Here is a 25080-nt window from a genome sequence, read left to right on the forward strand (position 1 = left end):
ACCTACATGTTCAAATTACCTCGACTAACTTGTACCCCAGCACATTGACTCGGTACCGGTACCCCCTGTATATAGCCTCGTTATTGTTATTTTATTGTGTTGCTTTTTATTATTTTTTTCTTTAGTTTATTTGGTAAATATTTTCTTAACTCTTTCTTGAACTGCATTGTTGGTTAACCTCTATGGGACCGGCGGGACGAATTCGTCCCACCTACGTAACAGCCAGTTGAATCCTGTGGCGCGATTTTTAAAACGTTTGAAATACTATTACTTCAATTTCTCAAACATATGACTATTTTACAGCTATTTAAAGACAAGACTCTCATTAATCTAACCACACTGTCCGATTTCAAAAAGGCTTTACAACGAAAGCAAAACATTAGATTATGTCAGGAGAGTGCCCAGCCAGAAATAATCAGACACCCATTTTTCAAGCTAGCATATAATGTCACAAAAACCCAAACCACAGCTAAATGCAGCACTAACCTTTTATGATCTTCATCAGATGACACACCTAGGACATTATGTTATACAATACATGCATGTCTGTTCAATCAAGTTCATATTTATATCAAAAACCAGCTTTTTACATTAGCATGTGACGTTCAGAAAAAGCATACCCCCCGCAAACTTCCGGGGAATTTACTAACAATTTGCTAAATTACTCACGATAAACGTTCACAAAAAGCATAACAATTATTTTAAGAATTATAGATACATTACTCCTCTATGCACTCGATATGTCCGATTTTAAAATAGCTTTTCGGATGAAGCACATTTTGCAATATTCTAAGTACATAGCCCAGCCATCACGGGCTAGCTATTTAGACACCCACCCAGTTTAGCCTTCACCAAAATCACATTTCCTATAAGAAAAATGGTCTTACCTTTCCTGTTCTTCGTCAGAATGCACTCTCAGGACTTCTACTTCAATAACAAATGTAGGTTTGGTCCCAAATAATCCATCGTTATATCCAAACAGCGGCGTTTTGTTTGTGCGTTCTAGACACTATCGGAATGGTAAATCACGGTCGTGCGCATGGCGCAGAACGTGACAAAAAATTCTAAATATTCCATTACCGTACTTCGAAGCATGTCAACCGCTGTTTAAAATCAATTTTTATGCAATTTATCTCGTAGAAAAGCGATAATATTCCGACCGGGAATCTGCAATTAGCACAGGAAAAAAAAAAAAATGTATGAAATTGTATGAAATGTATGCATTCACTACTGTAAGTCGCTCTGGATAAGAGCGTCTGCTAAATGACTAAAATGTAATGTAAATGTATTAGCTAAACAGCCGAAGGAAAATACAGCACGGGGTCGAATCGCGCACGCGCCTAATTCTATTGTCCTCTGATGGGACACTTGGAAAAGGGTTGTGTTTCAGCCTGAGGCTGCCTCGTCATCGTTCAGGTTTTTCCCGGGTCCTGAGAGCCTATTGGAGCCCTAGGAATTGTCACGTTACAGCTAAGATCCTGACTCTTCAATAAACAGAAGCAAGAACAACAACACCTTGTCAGACAGGGTACTTCCTGCATGAAACCTTCTCAGGTTTTTGCCTGCCATAGGAGTTCTGTTATACTCACAGACACCATTCAAACAGTTTTAGAAACTAGGGTGTTTTCTATCCAAACCTGAACAATAATATGCATATTCTAGCTTCTGAGTTGGTGTAGGAGGCAGTTAAAAATGGGCACATATTTTTTCCAAAATTCTCAATACTGCCCCCTAGCCCGTAGAGGTTAAGGGCTTTTAAGTAAGCGTTTTACGGTAAGGTGTACACCTGTTGTATTCGGCGCATGTGACAAAGTTTGATTTGATAGATAATATACAGTATTAGCAGCGTATGTGATGAGTCAAAAGGGTTAGTGCAAAAAGGGTCAATGCCGATATTCGGGGTAGCTATTTGGTTGACTTCACTGAACAAAAATATAAACACAACATGCAATAATTTCAAAGATTTTAGTGAGTTACAGTTCATATAAGGAAATCAGTCAATGTAAATAAGTTCATTAGACCCTAATCTATGGATTTCACATGACTGGGAATACAGATATGCATCTGTTGGTCACAGATACCTTAAAAACAAAGTAGGGGTGTGGATCAGAAAACCAGTCAGTATCTGGTGTGACTATTTGCCTCATGCAGCGAGACACATCTCAATCACATAGTTTATCAGGCTGTTGATTGTGGCCTGTGAAATGTTGTCCCACCCCTCTTCAATGGCTGTGCGAAGTTGCAGGATATTGGCGGGAATTGTAACACGTTGTCGTACACATCGGTCCAGAGCATGCTGAATGGGTGACATCTGGTTTGTATGCAGACAATGGAAGAACTGGGACATTTTCAGTTTTCAGGAATTGTTTACAGGTACTTGCGACATGGGGCAATGCATGATCATTCTCAAAAACGACGGCGGTGGATGAAGGACATGATAATCGGCCTCAGGATCTAGTCACGGTATCTCTGTGGATTCAAGTTGCCATCGATAAAATGCAATTGTGTTCATTGTCAGTAGCTTATGCCTGCTCCTACCATAACCCCACCGCCACCATTGTACACTCTGTTCACAACGTTGACATCAGCAAACTGCTCACCCACACGACACCATACATGCTGTCTGCCATCTGCCCAGTACAGTTGAAACCAGGATTCATCCATGAAGAGCACACTTCTCCAGCCTGCTAGTGGCCATCGAAGGTGAGCATTTGCCCACTGAAGTCGGTTATGACGCCGAAATACAGTCAGGTTAAGTCGCTGGTGAGGACAATAAGCACGCAGATGAGCTTCCCTGAGACTGTTTCTGACAGTTTTTGCAGAAATTCTTCTGTAGTGCAAACCCACGGTTTCTCACACCGCCTCGCAGGTGAAGAAGCCAGATGTGGAGGTCCTGGGCTGGCATGGTTACACGTGGTGTCTGCATTGGGGCGGCAGCATAGCCAAGTAGTTAGAGCGATGGACTAGTAACCGAAAGGTTGCACGTTCAAATCCCCGAGCTGGCATGGTACAAATCTGTCGTTCTGCCCCTGAACAAGGCAGTTAACCCACTGTTCCTAGGCCGTCATTGAAAATAAGAATATGTTCTTAACTGACTTGCCTAGTTAAATAAATAAAAATTTTGATACCGGTTGGACTTACTGACAAATTCTCTAAAACAATGTTGCAGGTGGCTTATGGTAGAGAAATAAATAATGAATTCTCTGGCAGCAGCTCTGGTGGACATTCCTGCAGTCAGCATGCCAATTGCACGCTCCCTCAAAACTTGAGACATCTGTGTTATTGTGTTGTGTGACAAAACTGCACATTTTAGAGTGGCCTTTGTGTAATGATCATGCTGTTTAACCTCTCTGGGCTTGGTGGGACGTTTTGCGTCCCACCCTAGTCAACAGCCAGTGGAATCCCGTGGCGCGATATTCAAATACCTTAGAAGAAATGCTATTACTTCAATTTCTCAAACATATGACTATTTTACACAATTTTAAAGACAAGACTCTCGTTAACCTGTTGGGGATAGGGGGCAGTATTTGCACGGCCGGATAATAAACGTACCCGATTTAATCTGGTTATTACTACTGCCCAGAAACTAGAATATGCATATAATTATTGGCTTTGGATAGAAAACACCCTAAAGTTTCTAAAACTGTTTGAATGATGTCTGTGAGTATAACAGAACTCATATGGCAGGCCAAAACCTGAGAAGATTCCTTACAGGAAGTGCCCTCTCTGACCATTTCTTGGGCTTCTACACTCTCTTTATTGAAAACTGAGGATCTCTGCTGTAACGTGACACTTCCTACGGCTCCCATAGGCTCTCAGAAGGCGGCAAAACGGTGAATGATGCCTTTGGAGCCCCTGGCTGAAAAACAGTAGCGCATTTGGATAGTGGTCGATCAGAGAACAATGAGACTGGGGTGCGTGCACGAAGCGACACCATGTTTTTATTTTTTAGTCTTTGAACGAAAACAGGGTTTCCCGGTCGGAATATTATTGCTTTTTTACGAGAAAAATCGCATAAAAATTGATTTTAAACAGCGGTTGACATGCTTCGAAGTACGGTAATGGAATATTTCAAATTCTTTTGTCACGAAGCGCGTCACCCTTCGTCACCCTTCGGATAGTGTCTTGAACGCACGAACAAAACAGAGGATATTTGACCATAACTATGGATTATTTTGAACCAAACCAACATTTGTTATTGAAGTAGAAGTCCTGGGAGTGCATTCTGACGAAGAACAGCAAAGGTAATCCAATTTTTATTATAGTAAATCCGAGTTTGGTGAGGGCCAAACTTGGTGGGGTTCAAAATAGCTAGCCCGTGATGGCGAGCTATCTACTCAGAATATTGCAAAATGTGCTTTTGCCGAAAAGCTATTTTAAAATCGGACATAGCGATTGCATAAAGGAGTTCTGTATCTATCATTCTTAAAATAATTATTATGTTTTTTGTGAACGTTTATCGTGAGTAATTTAGTAAATTCACCGGAAGTTTGCGGTGGATATGCTAGTTCTGAACGTCACATGCTAATGTAAAAAGCTGGTTTTTGATATAAATATGAACTTGATTGAACAAAACATGCATGTATTGTATAACATAATGTCCTAGGAATGTCATCTGATGAAGATCATCAAAGGTTAGTGCTGCATTTAGCTGTGGTTTGGGTTTATGTGACATTATATGCTAGCTTGAAAAATGGGTGTCTGATTATTTCTGGTTGGGTACTCTGCTGACATAATCTAATGTTTTGCTTTCGTTGTAAAGCCTTTTTAAGCCTAAATAAGTTCAGGAGTAAAAATTTGCTTAAAAAGTCACAAAATTTGCATGTGCAATAATAGTGTTTAACATGATTTTTGAATGACTACTTCATCTCTGTACCGCACATATACAATTAAATGTAAGTCGATCAGTGAATTTCAAACACAGATTAAACCACAAAGACCAGGGAGGTTTTCTAATGCCTCGCAAAGAGGGGCACCTATTGGTAGATGGTTAAAAGTTAAAAAGCACACATTGAATATCCTTTTGAGCTTGGTGAAGTTATTAATTACACTTTGGATGGTGTATCAATACACCTACTCACTACAAAGATACAAGTGTCCTTCCTAACTCAGTTGCCGGAGAGGAAGGAAACCGCTCAGAGATTTCACCATGAAGCCATTTGTGACTTTAAAACAGTTACAGAGTTGAATGGCAGTGAAAGGAGAAAACTGAGGATGGATTGACAACATTGTAGTTACTCCACAATTGTAAGGATCGACGCAGGAGATGAGAAGCAGGTACAGGGAGTGAAGGTTTAATAGCTGACGGACATGAAACGGAACAGGAACAGCGTCTGGACAGGAACACATAACAACAATTAATCACAGGGAGCACCACCGAGGAACAGACAGATATACAGGGGTTAATCAATAAAGTGAAGGAGTTCAGGTGAGTCCAATGAGCACTGCTGAGCGTAATGATGGTGACAGGTGCATGTAAAGAAGGGTAGCCTGTTGCCCTCGAGCGCAAGGGAGGGGAAGCAGAAGCAGGTGTGACAGCAATACTACTCTAATTGAAAGAGTGAAAAGAAGGAGGCCTCTACAGAATGAAAACATTCCAAAACATGCATCCTATTTGGAGCAAGGCACTAAAGTAATACTTCAAAACATTTGGCAAAGCAATTCACTTTTTGTCCTGAATACAAAATGTTATGTTTGGGACAAATACAATACAACACATTACTGAGTACCACTCTCCATATTTTCAAGCATAGTGGTGGCTGCATCATGTTATGGGTATGCTTGTAATCGTTAAGAACTGGGGAGTTTAAGAACACAAAAACGGAATGAAGCTAAGCACAGGCAAAATCCTAGAGGAAAACTTGGTTCAGTCTGTTTTCCACCAGACACTGGGAGATTAATTTACCTTTAAGCAGGACAATAACCTAAAACACAAGGCCAAGTCAACACTGGAGTTGCTTACCAAGAAGAGAGTGAATGTTCCTGAGTGGCCGAGTTACAGTTTTGACTTAAATCTACTTGAAAATCTATGGCAAGGCCTGTAAAATGGTTATTTAGCAATGATCAACAACCAATTTGACAGAACTTGCCCATTATTCTTCATGAAATTATTCAAATGTTGCACAATCCAGGTGTGGAAAGCTCTTAGAGACTTACCCAGAAAGACTTTCAGCTGTAATCACTGCCAAAGGTGCTTCAATAAATTATTGACTCAGGGTTGTGAATACTCCGCTTCCTCTTTCGAGTTCCGGGGATTAGGGGCATTTTCATCCAAATCGAAGTTATTTATTGCTGTTCTGATGTCCATAGCTGTTTTTGGTCATAGGAAATGACCGAAAACAGCTATGGACAAACAAAGTTAAGATCGGGCCTCCCGAGTGGTGCAGTGGTCTAAGGCACTGCATCACAGTGCTAGCTGTGCCACTAGAGATCCTGGTTCGGGAGACCCATGGGGCGGTGCACAATTGGCCAAGCGTCGTCCATGTTATGGGAGGGTTTGGCCGGCAGGGATGATCTTGTCCCGTTGCGCTCTAGCGACTCCTGTGGTGGGCCGGGCGCAATGCATGCTGACACAGTCGCCAGGTGTACAGGGTGTTTCTTCTGACATATTGGTGCGGCTGGCTTCCGGGTTAAGCGGGCATTGTGTCAAGAAGCAGTGCGGCTTGGCTGGGTTGTGTTTTGGAGGACGCACGGCTCTCGACCTTCGCCTCTCCTGAGTCCGTACGGGAGTTGCAGCAATGAGACAAGACTGTAACTACCAATTGAATACCACGAAACTGGGGTGAAAAAGGGGTAAAAGTAAAAAGATATATCAGAATTCCTGCTGGGGAACACTTGTTGGCACCATGAGTCTCCATCATTGCCTTTCTGAGGAGAGGGCAAGCAGTGCATCTATGTTTCCATGTAGTTCTGTGAGCAGTCCTGTATCTCCTCAGGACTACAGAGACCTCTTCCTCTGAGAAATCCTCTCTGGCTGCTTCTGCCTCATGTATGGCCATGCGGCATTGATATGGTTATCTGTTGAAGTACAGCATCGACAAAAGACTTGGCCTCAGAACACTGCAGCCATGGGTCGTAATCTCGTTTTGGCCCAATGGCCTTCCTGCCTCTACTGGCCCTGTAGTGTAGTATTGTCTCCAGCACAATCCAGGATTTAGATCAAGAAAAAGAGTTGTTCTGTGCTCCTCCAGATCTTTGCTATGAGCTAGCCTTAGTGGTACTCCAGTGGTATAGCGGTTTACAGTGTGTCATTAAGACTGGCTGCATTTCATAAATCTGGACAATGGTTTACTAATGGAGGCTCAGATCTTAGTCAGTGGTGCTTTTAGGAGAGATCTGCGTTGATTTAGCAATGAGCTATTGTTCATGCCAAGGGGAGGGAGCCAGTGTAATTCCAGCTCCACAGTGCGTTTCCTTGCATTTCCAGAGGTGCTATTAGCTTCCTGGGTCCCAGTCAGACCCCACACCAGTGGTTCCCTCATTATTTGTATAAGATGAACGATGCACTGGAATGGGTGCAAATTAGCTTGGATTGGAAAATGAGCATGGTAGGGTACAGTAGCCCTTAATGTCTTCGCCACAACTAAGCCCCTGTTGCTAAGATAATTAGCTTCAAGCCAGTAAAAGCTATTACTGGCTTTGTTCTTCCTCAACCTTTTCATATCTTTTCAGCCATTTCCTTCTGTCTGAACTCAGCTTTTTCTGAACAGTGTAGCAACTTCAACTCCAACAAAAGTTGTTTTAAATGAATGGTTTTTAGACCTTGTCGATGTTCAACTCCTCTCCTTCTCCCAGTCCTCCTACAGCCTACGCTCTACTAACTACATCTCCCTTTCTGTTCCCCCATCCCGCTCCAATTCTGGCTTCAAAACATTTAAACACTCTGCTGCTACTGACTGGAATAAACTCTAACAGGATTTAAAACTCAACCAATTAATCCCCATCCCTAGTTTCATTATCAGTTTACATCACCTGGCTATCCACCCTGTGACTGCTTTTAGAGTCAGTAGCTATTATTTGTCTCCCCTGTTTTTTTTAACACTGTGTTGCAAATATGTCTTTTTGCTTATTCTGTTATTGCATGGAGTTTTTTTGCTACACAGTTATTACCCTATTTTAGTCAGTCGTTATTGTAAAAGAGAATGTATTGTCAAAGACTTACCTGGTTAAATAAAGTTCAAATAAAACAAATAAAAGCCAGAGAGCAATGCATCTTTTTAACCATGAACCTCCAAGCTATTATAGTCCAAGTCAGGTGTACATGAAATACTGAGTATACTCATACTCAGCAAAAGTGCTGCTGGGAGCTCCTCACCAGAGAAGTTAAAAAGGGAACACAGCAATATGTGACCCAATTTGAAATTGTGATTTTTTTTTTACATTGGATAAAAGTAGAGACTCACAGCTACAAAATGGTATATCATACACTGCAGTAGAGGAACAATAGTTCACAAAAGTATTTCACAAAAGTGTAACCCCAACTTTTGAGAAAATGGCCCTTGAATGTTTCGGTGCACCTACTGGAGAGCTCTTGTTTGTCTAGACTTATTCAGCATTGTTCACACCCTCTTAGCAACCAAATATTTCAAGACTAAAAGTGGTGAAAGTAGTAGCCTACAATGAGGAAAACTCCAGATAAAAATACATCATCTAGTCCTTGGCCTATATCCTAATCTGACTTTGAAAGTGTCCAGATAAAAATATTGTATAAATAGTTGTATAATTATGAGATGATGTTTACCCAGACACTTGTCTAAATTGATGGGTCATGGGAAAGAAATGCTATAATCACCCCCAGACACACCTGGCTAACTTGATGGGTCATGTACTCATTTTCTTTCAAAGTTAAGTATTTTGTTTAGACATGTAGCTAGTTAGCGAATTAATTAACCATAATCCCAACCCATAGCTAGTCCATGAAATGCTGGAGTATGAATCTGCAAGTAGCTAAAGCTAACCAACTAGGTTCAATGTTAGCTAGCTAGCTAACATTAGGTAATAACTAGGAAAGCATTTACATTTTACATTTTAGTCATTTAGCAGACGCTCTTATCCAGAGCGACTTACAGTAATGAATGCATACATTTCATTTCATGCATTTTTTTTGTACTGGCCCCCCGTGGGAATCGAACCCACAACCCTGGCGTTGCACACACCATGCTCTACCAACTGAGCCACAGGGAATGCAAATGACTTCCTGAGACATTAATAATATTACTACGCAGATCATACACGTAACGTTCGCTAGCTAGCTAACAGTACACTTAAACTTAATGAAAAGTAATGAAAACTATTCCTGACAAAATGATAAACTTATATCTGATAATGTAACTAGACTCTTACCTGTAGCTACAGCTACAGCTTGTTTAGCCCGTTGTTGTGTCAAGTCACTCCAGTCAACCGTGTGCATAAAGTAACGTCAGTCCATGACAACTTTTTCCCACTTTGTCGCTAGAGCCTGCTAAATTCTGGGAAGCACTGTTGTTGAGAGCACTAGCAACACTTTTGCAGTTCTCTATGGCTAATGTTATATATTTTAAAACAGCCGCAGTAGCAACGATTATCTACTACACATACTGAGCAGTTCATGTGATAGACAGAAGCGTGCTACATGGCAGACCAATCTGAACTCCTCTCTCGGCATGTTCAGCCCATCCATTATCTCAGCCAATCATGTATTGTGGGAAGGTTCCAGACTTTTCTGTGGCTAAACCAACTAGGCTCGTAGTTTAACAAGTGTATTTGTATTTACAGATGGCATACAAGTTTGTTATTAAGGCACATGAAAGTTCACATGTTGCAGAAGGCATCTCTGCCAAAAAAAGCCTCTCCTGTGAAGTAGTGACGTGCGACATACGCCTGTCTTCCTGAAACGAGTCACATGTGACAGTGAAGGTGGGTGCTGCTTCCTCATCTGAGAAGATAAGGGAACACAGCAGTATGACGGTGGGAGTGGAACCCTGATACAGTGATGGAGGACTCTAGAGTTCTCCATGGGCTGGAGAATACACTTAAGGAAACGTACTCAAAGAGCAATCTCATGAATAAAAGAGACAGCTGCTCAACAATCAGGCGACGAGCAGGAGAAGACACTCTGGCATGACCTTAATGGGCATCCATAAGGTTGAAACTCCATCCCACAGACTCTGATCTGACCGAAAAGCAATGCGCCAACACGCTCTATGCGAAGTGACTGAGGATCAGAGAGCATGTTAAATGCAGCAACGAGGACAGGATGATGAGGATGATCATTGTCACTGTGTGGACATGGATGAGAGAGATTAGACACTGTACAGCTGATAGATATCGAAGATGTGCCATGAGCAGAGTTTAATAAGAAAGTTTTTGCTCTTTTTGCCTAGGAAATGCAGATAAATGACATTGGTTAGAACCAGGCATGCCAAGTCTGAATTCCGCTTGATGTTCAGACTTAAGTGAAACCCATACGTCATTTATGCCTCCAAACTTCTCTCCCCTGCTGCACCTTGTTTTTTTTCTCAACTCAAATCAGGGAAAATGCAGTGAAGCAAGAAAGGAGTTCTGGGACAGAAAATGAAAGAAACATATTCAATTTCATTACAGTTATGAGCTTTCATTAAGGTCTGTTCTCCTGTGTACCTGAGAACGGAAGTCATTTCAGAGAAAGCGACTGGGAGTCCACCATTTCAGCTCAGCAGGGACTTTTCTTTGGAACAAAATCTCTGGCATTATTACTTATATTAACAACCCAGACTTGCCTAGGGCTCTCCAGAATTTAGATTTTTGCTATGAGGCTTAGGTTGTTCGTTGTATCATTCTGAGAATAAATTGATTTTGTCACAGGAAATATTGGGTGTCTTTTTCAATCAGAGCTACTCAGCTCAGCCAGCATTACTGGCTCCAAGCTCCAAGCTCCAACACAAATGTTTTTCATCATGTTTGTCACTGGACACGGCCCGTATCGCTGTAGTTTCAGTCATGTGCAGTTAGATCTGACAGTCCTCGTCACCTCAACTAACCCACTCATGTTATGTCTCTTTCAGACCATAAACAATCTGTCTGTCCTGGTCACCTCAACTAACCCCCTCATGCTATCTCTCTTTCAAACCACTAACACTCATGCTATCTCTCTTTCAAACCACAAACAATCTGTCTGTCCTGGTCACCTCAGCTAACCCACTCATGTTATCTCTCTTTCAGACCACAAACACTCTGCTTGTCCTGGACATGCAGCTCATTTGCATATGCATGAGGCCATCAATCAGGACGTTTGAGAGCCCTGAAAGGAGACGAGTGAAGTAATGTCGTACCTGCTGGCATGCGAACAATGCTGTGTTGCCATAGAAACAGGTCTCTCTACAAATGACCTTGCCTCCTCCTCTCTCCTATTTCAGCACCTCGTTGAAAGGGGCTGTTGGCTCGCAGGGCCTGAGTGTTTGTGGATATGTAAAGTGTGTGCATCAACACTGGGACTGAGGGAGATTCTGGGCCGTGACTAAAATGTGTTTGTCAGAGAAATGACCTTGTCTTTCTCCCTCATTAATCAATGGAAGCTTGGTGTCAAACATCTGGTCTGTATCATCAGTTTTGCACGCCCGTGTTTGCTATTCTGGTTAAACAAAGGTCCAGATAGGTGCTCTGGTTTGGGGGCTTTGTGAAAAGAGCTCAGTTGTTTTCAGTTGAGAAATAGAGTGAAAAGGCTTCTGTGACATCACCATTATCATTCTAATTGTATAGTATTTTTCCCCCACATCTTAGCGTGTGTAAATAAGAATGCCGAAGTTTTACAAATTACAACCATACTAGACGAGATATCCAGTTCGGTACAGTACAGAGAATCTTTTGTGACTGATGGTAGAGTTGTGCTGTCTTCTTGCTTACCCACCCAGCCTACGTGGAGCTGGGTCCCATCGGCATTAGCTATTTCCTGTCAGGTATGCACTACACAGGTATGCTCTACACAGGTATGCACTACACAGGTATGTGCCACAGTCACGCTGGACCAGTATCCCCTGCATCTGCCCTTCCTACTCTGCCCCTATCTCTTACTGTACCTGTTGAGTACCAGTAAAGAGCACTCCAGTGTCCCGTCCCAAGTAACCAAACCAACTCCCCTTACCCCTTCTATGGGTGGATGCAGATACTCTTCCCACATTTTGTTGTTTTTAAATCGATAGTTTTTACATTAATTGTGTTAAAATTTGTATCATGCCCGTGTTAAATGTTGTAATATTTCATACACATCTTACACCATACTAATATCTAATATTCACAATTGTACAAAGTGTCTTGTCTGGAAATCCCAGAGCTTACGATCTGAGATTATGAGCTGTGTACAATCATCTCATGTTTTTGCTTGTCTATACAGTACACACATACGTCCACATTGATCCTGATTACTTTTCCTTTATGATTGATATATCCATAATTGTACTGTGATACTATTCCTGATATCTTAAAGGTACAGTACACAGCCCTTTGTCCTTTCTAAGACTGTCCCTTTAATGTTGTTTATCATTAATTCACTGCAGTTATCTATAATGAGTTCATTTTTATTAATTGTATTCCTTCTTTTCAGCTGATTGTGAGAGATTGCATTCACAGCATTGTTTTAATTAGTGCAGCGAAAAATGTATTGGTTGATCCTTTTTGCTTCTTATCCTGAAGCTGAAACCATTGCTGTTGTTCTTCTAATTTCAGGTAATTTGTTTTGTCCTGGCACCCATGTCCACTCTACACATGACATTTTATTCAATTAGCAGACACTCTTATCCAGAGCGACTTACAGGAGCAATTAGGGTTAAGTACCTTGCTCAAGGACATATTGACAAACATTTCACCTTCGTTACTGGCCCAACTCTCTTGACCGCAAGGCTACCAGCCACCTTGCGCAACTAGTGTAGATCACCAATACGTCTTCCTCGGACTGGCTGTCTCAACACATAGTTTAAGTACCTTATTAAGGGATTGTTTATGAGATGCGGGAGGTTGTAGTTTTCACATTGACATGCAGCATTGCTGCAACTATTAGTTCTCTATCCATTACTCAGAACTGCCACCTTTTCCCTTCTGCCACCAACACATACACCTGGTGGTTGATCCTGTATGTTTGTGATTTGTTAAGAGCAGAGTCATGTTCCATGTTATTGCTGATGCATTTCCTCTTTCCAGAAAGCAGGGCTCTTACGTTGACCGTATTTCTGCCACACCAACAGTCAGGAGTCGTCACGGTAACTAGGCTTCTCCAAAACTGTGTTCTGATTCTGACGATGGTCATTAGTAGCCTGCCAAACTTGCTAATGGCCAGTCGCTAATGGCCGGTACTCAGCGCTCTATTGTCTCTCTAATCACTCTGACATTAATGCAAACGCAATTAAAAATCAAATCAAACACTTCATGAGAGCCCTAGCATTCAGAGTTTGAGCGGAATAGGATCACCTGTTGCGAAGGGAGAGACAGCTCCTCATAGCTGTTTGATGCATGGAGTTAAATACATGTTCCTGTTGCGCAACATTTCTACAGGCTATGCTATGCAATTGTGTGAGAAAATAGTTTTGATGGCCTCTATTAAAAAGAGGAGGATTCCATCAACTTTCCATAGGCTAGGCCTACTATATTTATTTCTCACTTTACCTAATATTAAGTACATTGCTTTTCTTTACAGCCTACTTGGCTGGCATGAAAATGAACCGCGGGAAAAGCGTCCTCCATTGGCTATTCAAGTGCATAGGGATGACGTCTTTTTATCCCGCTGCCCCGTGTTCCGACAGGTACATGATAATGGTCCAGTCGAAATCAAAACTAATTTCACACATATTATTTAGTATATGTAAAGACCAGTGCTTAATTCGTAAATCGGGAGGTGCCAGAACCAAATGTGAGCTCAAGAGGGGGTTGACCTGGAGGGCTCTGAGGTACCGGAACGCAGGAGATAAAAAAGTCACCTTTTATAATAAGGCATTGCATGCATATCATCACATTAGTGGCATAGAGCTGTAGAGTAGAGGCACTTACAGAAGTTGCACACATGGAGAACATTTTTAGCGGCCTAGGATCCTGTAAAAAAGTGTCCTTTTTAAAAACGCCTTTCATGCAATTCTAAGTAATTTTACATCAAATAAAATAACATTTTATTGGTCACATACACATGGTTAGCAGATGTTAATGCGAGTGTAGCGAAATACTTGTGCTTCTAGTTCTGACGGTGCAGTAATATCTAACAAGTAATCTAACAATATCACAACAACTAGCTATTACGCACAAATCTGAAGGGGTGAATGAGAATATGTACATATAAGTATATGGATGAGCGATGGCCGAGTGGCATAGGCAAGTTGCAATAGATGGTATAAAATACAGTATGTACATGTGATATGAGTAATGTAAGACATGTAAACATGATTAAAGTAACATTGTTTAAAGTGACTAGTGATCCATTTATTAAAATGGCCAGTGATTGGGTCTCAATATAGGCAGCAGGCTCTCTGAGTTAGTGATTGCTGTTTAGCAGTCAGATGGCCTTGAGATTGAAAAACAGCTTCTATCTCAGCTTTGATGCGCCTGTACTGACCTCGCCTTCTGGATGATAGCGGTGTGAACAGGCAGTGGCGAAGTGAAGTGGAGATGTTGTTTCCTACCTTCACCACCTGGGGGCGGCCCGTCAAAGTCCAGGACCCAGTTGCACAGGGCGGGGTTGAGACCCAGGGCCTCCAGCTTGATGAAGAGCTTGGAGGGTACTATGGTGTTGAATGCTGAGCTGTAGTCAATGAACAGCATTCTTACATAGTAGGTATTCTTTTTGTCCAGATGGGATAGGGCAGTGCACAGTGTGGTGTCGACTGTGTCATCTGTGGACCTGTTGGGGCGGTATGCGAACTGAAGTGGGTCTAGGGTGGCCAGTAAGGTGGCGGTGATATGATCCTTGACTAGTCTCTCAAAGCACTTCATGATGACAGAAGTGAGTGCTACGGGGCGATAGTCATTTAGTTCAGTTATCTTTGCCTTCTTGGGTACAGGAACAATGGTAGCCATCTTGAAGCATGTGGGGACAACAGACTGGGATAGGGAGCGATTTAAATATGTCCGTAAACACACCAGCCAGCTGGTCTGCGCATGCTCTGAGGACTTGGCTAGGGATGCCGTCTGGGCAAGCAGCCTTGCGAGGGTTAACATGTTTAAATGTTTTACTCACGCCAGCCACGGAGAAGGAGGGGGGCCCCCCACGACAGGAGACTGGCAGAATCTTTTTTAATATCGCACAAATTATCGAAATACTTTGACAAACTGAGAATCTGAGATCAATAAAAACAACCTTGTCTTGAATCCGCCAATAGCCAATAATCAATAGCCCATGTTGGTGGAGACACATATTTTGTAGGCTACAATATGAGGAGAAAATGATAGTTCTAAAAAATGCTTTCCATTTTCACTGACTCTGATGCGCAGCTCGCTCGCCGGTGACGGTCGATGCGTTCGTGTCAAAAGCTGATCTCTCCCTCTTTCTCACTCTCTCATTTTACTTTGTCAAACAATATTTGAAAGTCAGTGGAGTCTGCTGAGGGGAGGACGGCTCATAATAATGACCAGGATGGAGTCAATAGAACGGTATCCAACACCTGGTTTACATGTTTGATGTCATTTCATTTATTCCATTCCAGACATTATTATGAACCATCCTCCCCTCAGCAGCCTCCACTGTTGAAAGTTGATCAAATATTTTGGTAGCCTTCAGACAGATTAGTCTACTCTTTTCAGCAAGAGCCATTTGCCTTCCAACCAGTGTTTTCACACAATTGTATTTGAAATATTGCTAAAGGCCTGTTTTGTCTGCACGCTGTTCATTGACAGATTTGCCACACATTCCCAACTGTAGGCATGCCTTGTTATTGGGTTACATACCATTCACAGCTAGGCTATTTTTAAAGAAGTTGGCTATATGTACAGACCAGATTAAATTGAGAATACTGGGTGAGAATATTATCAAGTGCTCATCAAATTGTGAATGAGAGACTGATGAAGTGTGTACAGACTGCGAGATAAACAGAGCAGAGCGCGTCCCTTTCAAGCAACTTTATTCAAATCGTAATTTGTTGCATCATTTAGCCTTAGAATGTATTAGAAAACAAAACATATAGCCAAATATTTGTATCACATCTAAAGTTGCATAAATAACTCAGAATTAAGCATATAGGAGGACCTGTTTATTTGTTAAACACTCAACACAGAATAGCCGCATGTGCACACTCCCTCAAATCGTTTGGGGAAAAATATTAGTCGTTTTAAAATGTAGATGTTCCGAAGGGCCGTAGCAGTGGCTTGTAGGCTATGCAGGGCAGCCGGAGATGCTAAACACATTTACAGACTTGCTCAAATGTGTTGGTACCCTGACAGCTCATTGAAATAATGCTTCATTCCTCCTGAAAAGTGATGAAATTAAAAGTAATTTTTTCATGTATACTCGCATGCCTTTGGTATGACATAGAATAAAGCAAAGAAGCTGTGAAAAGAGATTAATTATTGCTTATTCTACAAAGAGATTCTCAAATGTCCTGGACACATTTATTGGTACCCCTTAGAAAAGATAATAAATAATTGGATTATAGTGATATTTCAAACTACTTTATATATTTAATTAGTATCACACATATCTCCAATCTTGTAATCAGTCATTCAGCCTATTTAAACGGAGTAAAGTAGTCACTGAACAGTTTGGTATCATTGTGTGCACCACACTGAACATGGACCAGAGAAAGCAGAGGAGAGATTTGTCTGAGGAGAAAATAATAGACATTGCATTGTAAATGTAAAGGCTACAAGATCATCTCCAAGCAGCTTGATGTTCCTGTGACAAGAGTTGCAAATATTAAGGTTCATGGAACTGTAGCCAACCTACCTGGGCGCGGCCGCATGAGGAAAATCGATCACAGACTGAACGGAAGGATAGTGTGAATGGTAGAGAAAGAACCAAGGATAACTGTCAAAGAGATACAAGCTGAACTCCAAGGTGAAGGTACGTCAGTTTCTGATCGCACCATCCATTGCTTTTTGAGCAGAAGAAGACCCAGGAGGACTACACTTTTGAAAGAAAAACATAAAAAAGCCAGACTGGAATTTGCTAAAATGCATATTGACAAGCCACAATCCTTCTGGGAGAATGTCCTTTGGACAGATGAGTCAAAACTGGAGCTCTAAGTTCACAGACGAAAAAAATGAGGCTTTCAAAGTAAAGAACACCATACCTACAGTGAAACATGGAGGAGGCTCGGTTATGTTTTGGGGCTGCTTTGCTGCGCCTGGCACAGGGTGCCTTGAATCTGTGCAGGGCACAATGAAATCTCAAGACTATCAAGGCATTCTGGAGCGAAACGTACTGCACAGTGTCAGAAAGCTCTTTCTCAGTCGCAGGTCATGGGTCCTCCAACAGGATAATGACCCAAATCACACAGCTAAAAGCACCCAAGAATGGGAAAAAACAAAACATTGGACTATTCTGAAGTGGCCTTCTATGAGTCCTGATCTGAATCCTATCGAACGTCTATTGAAAGAGCTGAAACTTGCAGTCTGGAGAAGGCACCCATCAAACCTGAGACAGCTGGAGCAGTTTGCTCAGGAAGAGTAGGCCAAACGATCTGTTAACAGGTGCAGAATTCTCATTGAGAGCTACAGAAAATGTTTGATTGCAGTGATTCCCTCTAAAGGTTGTGCAACAAAATATTAGGTTAAGGTTCCCATCATTTTTGTCCATGCCATTTTCATTTGTTTTATTATTTACAATAATATGTTGAATAAAAAATCTAAAGCAAGGTCTGACTCCTATTAAATATGGAATAAACAATGGTGGATGCAAATTAGTTTTGTCAGTTTCAAGTTATTTAAAAGAAAATTGTGCCTTCAAATTTGAGGACATCTGTATGTTAATTAATGGTCAATTAACGTGAGGCTGGCAGTTATTTGAATGACAATCACCAGCTGACAAAATATCATGACCGCCACAGCCCTACTCCCCCAACCCCCTCAAACTTCACATAATACTATCACTTTAAAATAGTATTTATTTAAATTCCTGCTCCCCGACCATGCTTAATGCACCCCTGTTTTCAATCAATCCTTTACAAACCATGGGGTATTTTGGCATATAACCTGGACCATTGGTATATCTCATCTCTTTATTTTTGTTATGTGTCATTTCTCACTCTTTCACATCTCTCTGACAATGGAACACATCGACCAGTCAGACAAATGTGTCATAATGAAAATTACATCTCTGGCCCATTTCCCACCATTGATTTCATTGCTTATCTTCAGATCTGCATAGTTGGTTTTCTTTTGGTTTTATTCCTGGAGTTTCTAATATAGCTCTTTGTATATAGTGCGGGTTCTGAGCTTGCATATGGTGCCCTTTATCTCAGATGCTGTTTTTAAGGAAATGCAAACATTAACACACCTAAATGTCACTTCTCTTTTTATGCCTGCTTTAGCTTGCCAACCCCAAGAAATCTCCTAGAATAATATGTCTGGTTTAACTGGGTTGTTGCTGTTCTCAGGGAGCTTCACGCTGGCGGAGCTGGGAGTGAGTGACCAACAGGCCCAGACCCAGACCCAGCACCAGGCAGCTTACCACTCCTCTCACTCGGAGCTGGGCCTGCTGCAGCGGGGCTACTCCCTCAGCGCCGGCTCCGATCCAGACTCCGACCCGGAGGGGGTCATGTCCCCGGAGCGCGCCGTACAGCTGTGGGGAGGTCACGCGATCAAGTCCCGCCGCAGCTCCGGCCTCTCCAGCAGGGAGAACTCAGCCCTCACACTCACCGACTCCGACAACGAACACAAGTCTGACGACGAGTCAGGTAGGACAGAGATTGGGGGAAGGACGTAATAATGAAGCCGAGAGGGAAATGTGGTGGGGGTGGAATTCTTCCTCCCTCTATCCCCTTACCTAAAACTATAACCCCTACCTAATACTACCTAACCCCTACCTGATACTACCTAATACTACCTAACCACTACCTAATACTACCTAACCCCTACCTAATACTATCTAACCCCTACCTAATACTACCTAACCCCTACCTAATACTACCTAACCCCTACCTAATACTACCTAACCCCTACCTAATACTACCTAACCACTACCTAATACTACCTAACCCCTACCTAATACTACCTAACCACTACCTAATACTACCTAACCACTACCTAATACTACCTAACCCCTACCTAAAACTACCTAACCCCTACCTAATACTACCTAACCACTACCTAATACTACCTAACCACTACCTAATACTACCTAACCCCTACCTAATACTACCTAACCCCTACCTAATACTACCTAACCCCTACCTAATACTACCTAACCCCTACCTAAAACTACCTAACCCCTACCTAATACTACCTAACCCCTACCTGATACTACCTAATACTATCTAACCCCTACCTAATACTATCTAACCCCTACCTAATACTATCTAACCCCTACCTAATACTATCTAACCCCTACCTAATACTATCTAACCACTACCTAATACTACCTAACCCCTACCTAATACTGTCTAACCACTACCTAATACTACCTAACCCCTACCTAATACTGTCTAACCCCTACCTAATACTACCTAACCCCTACCTGATACTACCTAATACTACCTAACCCCTACCTAATACTACCTAACCCCTACCTAATACTATCTAACCCCTACCTAATACTACCTAACCCCTTCCTAATACTACCTAATACAATCTAACCCCTACCTAATACTACCTAACCCCTACCTAATACTACCTAACCCCTACCTAAAACTACCTAACCCCTACCTAATACTACCTAACCCCTACCTAATACTACCTAACCCCTTCCTAATACCTACCTAATACTTTCTAACCCCTACCTATGAGATTAAGAATATGCAATGGTTAGAAGTTTGTAGTAAGGATGATCCTGAAATGTCACTAAGTTTGTTTATGAAGTTATTCATGAGTATAGCTGATAAGCACGCCCCTTTAAGAAAATGCACCGTGAGGTCAAATGGTGCCCCATGGATTGATGATGGGCTGAGAAATGTAATGATTCAACGTTATGATGCCAAAATAGTTGCAGATAAATCTGGTACTTTGTTTTGATAAGCAAAGTTATTGTAAATTAAGAAATCTTGTGACCAAGCTAAACGAAGGAAAGAAGAAGGGATTCTATCAGCACAAAATTGATGAAGTAAAGGGTGATGGGAAAAAGCTGTGGAGAACGTTGAACACTATTATGGGTAGGAATTCAAACATATCTGCCTCTTTTATTGAATCAGAGGGTATATTTATTACAAAACCACACAACATCGCAAACTACTTTAATTAATATTTTACAGGCAAAGTGGACAAGTTGAGGAATGCTATGATTGCAACTGATGGCTCCATGTCATATACCCTTATAACAGATTGGATCATGAAGAAGAGGCAATGCAGGTTCAAATGTCATCAAGTAGAAAGGGAAGAGGTAGAAAGGATGCTGGTGTCTCTTTCGGATGACTCTTTCGATCGCCTGGTACAGATAATCTAGACGCCAAATTGCTATCTAGTCTTCTGATTTTCTTTAGAAATGTTATATTTTTTTTAAAAAACATTATTTTTCAGTCCAATTAGTACATACTAGCAAAACGCATAACCACCAAACCAGACAGGCAAATTCAGGGCAGCTAAAACAACTCAAGCCAAGGACAAATCGCCTTAAATCTACAATTTTATATAGAGCTATAGCTGAATGGAACTTTTTACCAATCCATATTCCTCAGGCAAAAAGTAAATCCACCTTCAAGAAAAAAATAAAAGAACATCTAATGTGATAGACCATATGACTGGACAGGAAATAGAAAGAACATCTAATGTGATAGACCATATGACTGGACAGGAAATAGAAAGAACATCTAATGTGATAGACCATATGACTGGACAGGAAATAGAAAGTATCAACTGAATGTTAAATGTGTTTCCTGTCAGGTATTTTAATTATCTGTATTGTCTACTTGTTGAATGTTTGTGAAGTTTTGATTGTAATTTCTTGTTAATTGGTGTTGGACCCCAGGAAGATTAGCTAGCGTTACGGCGTTAGCTAATGGGGATGCTAACAAAAATTTAAAAAATGACCTAATACTACCTAATACTATCTAACCCCTACCTAATACTATCTAATACTACCTAACCACTACCTAATACTACCTAACCCCTACCCAATACAACCTAATACTACCTAATAATATCTAACCCCTACCTATTACTACCTAATACTACTTAATACTACCTAACCCCTACCTGATACTATCAAACCCCTACCTATTACTACCTAATACTACCTGATACCATCAAACCCATAGCAGCACCCACCTGTAGCACGCGCTCCAGCAGGTATATCTCTCTGGTCACCCCCAAAGCCAATTCCTCCTTTGGCCGTCTCTCCTTCCAGTTCTCCGCTGCCAATGACTGGAACGAACTACAAACATTTCTGAAACTGGAAACACTTATCTCCCTCACTAGCTTTAAGCACCAGCTGTCAGAGCAGCTCACAGATCACTGCACCTGTACATAGCCCATCTATAATTTAGCCCAAACAACTACCTCTTCCCCTACTGTATTTATTTATTTATTTATTCATTTTGCTCCTTTGCACCCCATTATTTCTATTTCTACTTTTCACTTTATTCCACTACAAATCTACCATTCCAGTGTTTTACTTGTTATATTGTATTTACTTTGCCACCATGGCCTTTTTTGCCTTTACCTCCCTTATCTCACCTCATTTTCTCACATTGTATATAGACTTATTTTTCTACTGTATTATTGACTGTATGTTTGTTTTACTCTATGTGTAACTAACTCTGTGTTGTTGTATGTGTCGAACTGCTCTGCTTTATCTTGGCCAGGTCGCAACCCCTACCTAATACTATCTAACCCCTACCTAATGCTACCTAACCCCTACCTAATACTACCTAACCCCTACCTAATACTACCTAACCCCTACCTGATACTACCTAACCCCTACCTAATACTACCTAACCCCTACCTAATACTGTCTAACCCCTACCTAATACTATCTAACCACTACCTAATACTACCTAATACAATCTAACCCCTAGCTAATACTACCTAATACTATCTAACCCCTACCTAATACTATCTAACCCCTACCTAAAACTATCTAACCACTACCTAATACTATCTAACCCCTACCTAATACTACCTAACACTTACCTAACCCCTATCTAAAATGAACAGATACAAATAGACAGTGGTCATTTGAAGTGCACTTGCAGTTCAGTTGTTTTGATGCACATGCTGTTTTTCTTGACTTAAAATTCATGTCAGTGCTACCAAGTCAGTCTGGCTGAATGTCACTGAACACGGTCTCAGTAACTTAATTCACCAATTAGAAGCGTTTTTGGATGGACCCAGAGCATTGGAGCAATCAACACTGGCTCCTGATCAGGACTTTGATCAGATTAATTTTCTCTCACTGTGCTAAGTCAGTCAGCCATGCTTCTCTGCCTGGCATTGCACCCCCATCTGATTGACAGATCAGCTCTCTTGCTTCTTCTCTGCCTCTTCCTCCCTCTATCCCGCTGGCTAATCTTCCACTAGCCGTCTCTCTGAACCATCACCACTATCTGAGAGAGCAGGTTACTGTAGGGAAGCGCCTAGTACTCTTCTTCACTCCTAACGAACGTCCTTGTAGTATGCCTACTATGATTTTGTGATTGTTGCCAATGAGAATATCTATTTCAGTGAAATGACAGTGTTTTCCTCTGGTCCCTTCTCTTCCATGTCTTCTGTGTTTACCTGGGCATCGGGGGGTTTGTGAAGGTTTATGTGTGAAGTTAGGTATTTTTCTTGGCCCCTCACTGAGCACTCACAGAGGATAAGCTTGGCAGTAATGGCAGGTTTTAGAGGGGAGGTTTTGCAGTTGGATACTGTGATTAGTGTGTGAATACCTGTCCTGAACGACCCGTTTGTCTACCTGATTATATACGTGGTTGTGTTTCTAATTTCTAGACGATGGAAGATGATCATGTTGTTTGACTCTGTTAGAGCTCTGTGAGGGCATGGGGGACGCATGCTGTGGCTCTATAGGTGTCACGTGTCACAACTTGCTAACAATAGCGCCGCCCGGCTCACGCTGAGAGTGGCGTGGTGCTGATTTCCACTGGGAATCATCTGCATTGTTTTCAAATAGGGAACGCTCACAAGCCTTTGGAGCCTGCCAATGTTTGATTTGTTTTCTGTGTGAAAGGGGCGGGGCGGCAAGTAGCTTAGTGGATAAGACCGTTGGGACAGTAACCAAAAAGTTGCTGGTTGGAATCCCCAAGCCGGCTAGGTGAAAAATCTACCGACGTGTCCTTGAGCAAGGCACTTAATTCTAATTGGTCCTGTAGGTCACTCTGGATAAAAGTGTCTGCTAAATGACTAAAATGTCAAATGAAAGCTAGAAATGAAATCCCTGCGTTCTCCCATCTCCCTCGCTTTGAAGTTATCTTAGAGAAGATCCCCATGCTTATCCTTCAAGAAGGCCACGGCTCTGCATGATCCATTTTATAGTGCCTTTTGAATAAATTGGTTCGTAAAGTGTTTGTTTCGATTGAATTAAGTGTGCACGCAGCAAGACTCCAGACACTAATGTATTCTCACCATGGGAGCTAATTAATTAAGGACAGCGAAGCGAGCGTTCGAGTTGATCAAGAGACTAGGAGATGACTACAGCTAGCAGTAGAGTGTAGGACCTGTGGACGAGGCGAGGCAGGGCGAGGGTGGCTCCGTCTCTCTTACTTCTGCTCATTATCACCTTATTGTGTTTCATGGTTGTTCTTGGGTCAGTGGTGCCTCTTGACGAGCAGAGCAGAACTGAATCACTGCGCTGTCGTCACCATGCCCAGCGACTGACTCCCAGCATGCCCAGCGACTGACTCCCAGCATGCCCAGCGACTGACTCCCAGTGACTCCCCTTCATTTGGCCTGTCAGAGTGTCTCAGACTTTTGAGGGCCCTCTACCTCCTCCACAACGCTTGCTGCCTCGCTCTCCCCCGCGGCCTTCTGGGAGCCTCTGTGCCAGAGACGCAGTGAGAGAGGGCCCTGCACGCACGCCACAGTGGAATAGAAAGCAATGGGCTTATTAGCATCTCAGCCCTCATTAAAACAGTAGGATTTGTCTGTTATTTGTTTTATTGAATGTCTTTGAAGTTGATATCTGACTAGAGCCACAATGCACTGGTACAGAGGCCATTATCCACAGGATAATGGCAGACAGAGACTTCTGAACAAAATAATTGTCAATACAGAATACAACTTTGTAGGAGACAAGAAAGTTTGTGAATGGCTGAAAACATTTAATGAATTGATTCAATGCTAATCCACTGGCGGGGAGTATTAGGGGTTGTGCAGTGAACTCATCACTTACTGCCATTCTTACTGTGATTAGAGAGTCGACTACAGTAGCATACAGTCGATTCCACAGGTGTATCCCGTCAACCTGCCGTAGACTGCAGCGTCGTTTCAGTTTGTTGTTTAATAGATTCCACACGTCCATATTATAGCATAAATTCCATGGATTATAAATTCTGCTCATGTAGCTGTATGTTGGTGGACGTATTCATCATTTATGTTGGAATTAATAGAGGGAAATGCTAGTTGGAGATAGGAATGCACCTGCCAATCTCTCCAGTTATAAAAGAATCACACATTTCACTGGCATTCCAAATCTCATTAACGAACATCAATCTAATTATGAAGATATTTGTTGAATTTGACAACCAGGGCTTGAGTACCTTCTGCCTGCCTGTATCCTCCTCTAAACCTCTATATTGTCACTTAGATTGTTAAATGAATGGTGATGAACATGTCTGTCTGTCTGTCAGTAATTGAAAATTATGGGGCAAGTGGGCAATCATTAGTTCTGAAGTAAAATGTTAGCTATGGTTTCCAGGACAACCATCCTCCTTGAAATAACATGGGGGGGTTCTCTTATTTTCAAGAAAAGCTCCTCCCACCTCCTAAATCTAGGCCTGTATGATTTAGTCTACTTACATTGATCACACTGTCTGACTGTCAATGAGTCGTAGAACATAAACCCTTTTT

At 41.8% G+C, this 25080-nt stretch overlaps 1 protein-coding gene across 2 annotated transcripts in view; it reads left to right on the top strand.

The window, feature by feature from the left end:
- LOC115153919 (teneurin-2) overlaps window positions 1-25080 on the top strand; it is a 363296-nt gene that overhangs the window by 90499 nt on the left and 247717 nt on the right. For both annotated transcript variants that reach the window (XM_029699598.1, XM_029699599.1), the window contains exon 3: window positions 18522-18821. In XM_029699598.1, coding sequence (XP_029555458.1) covers window positions 18522-18821 — 300 coding nt within the window. The remainder of the gene's footprint in view (window positions 1-18521; window positions 18822-25080) is intronic.

The sequence above is a fragment of the Salmo trutta genome, chromosome 19, assembly GCF_901001165.1.
Source record: "Salmo trutta chromosome 19, fSalTru1.1, whole genome shotgun sequence".
In the NCBI taxonomy this organism is placed as follows: Eukaryota; Metazoa; Chordata; class Actinopteri; order Salmoniformes; family Salmonidae; genus Salmo; species Salmo trutta.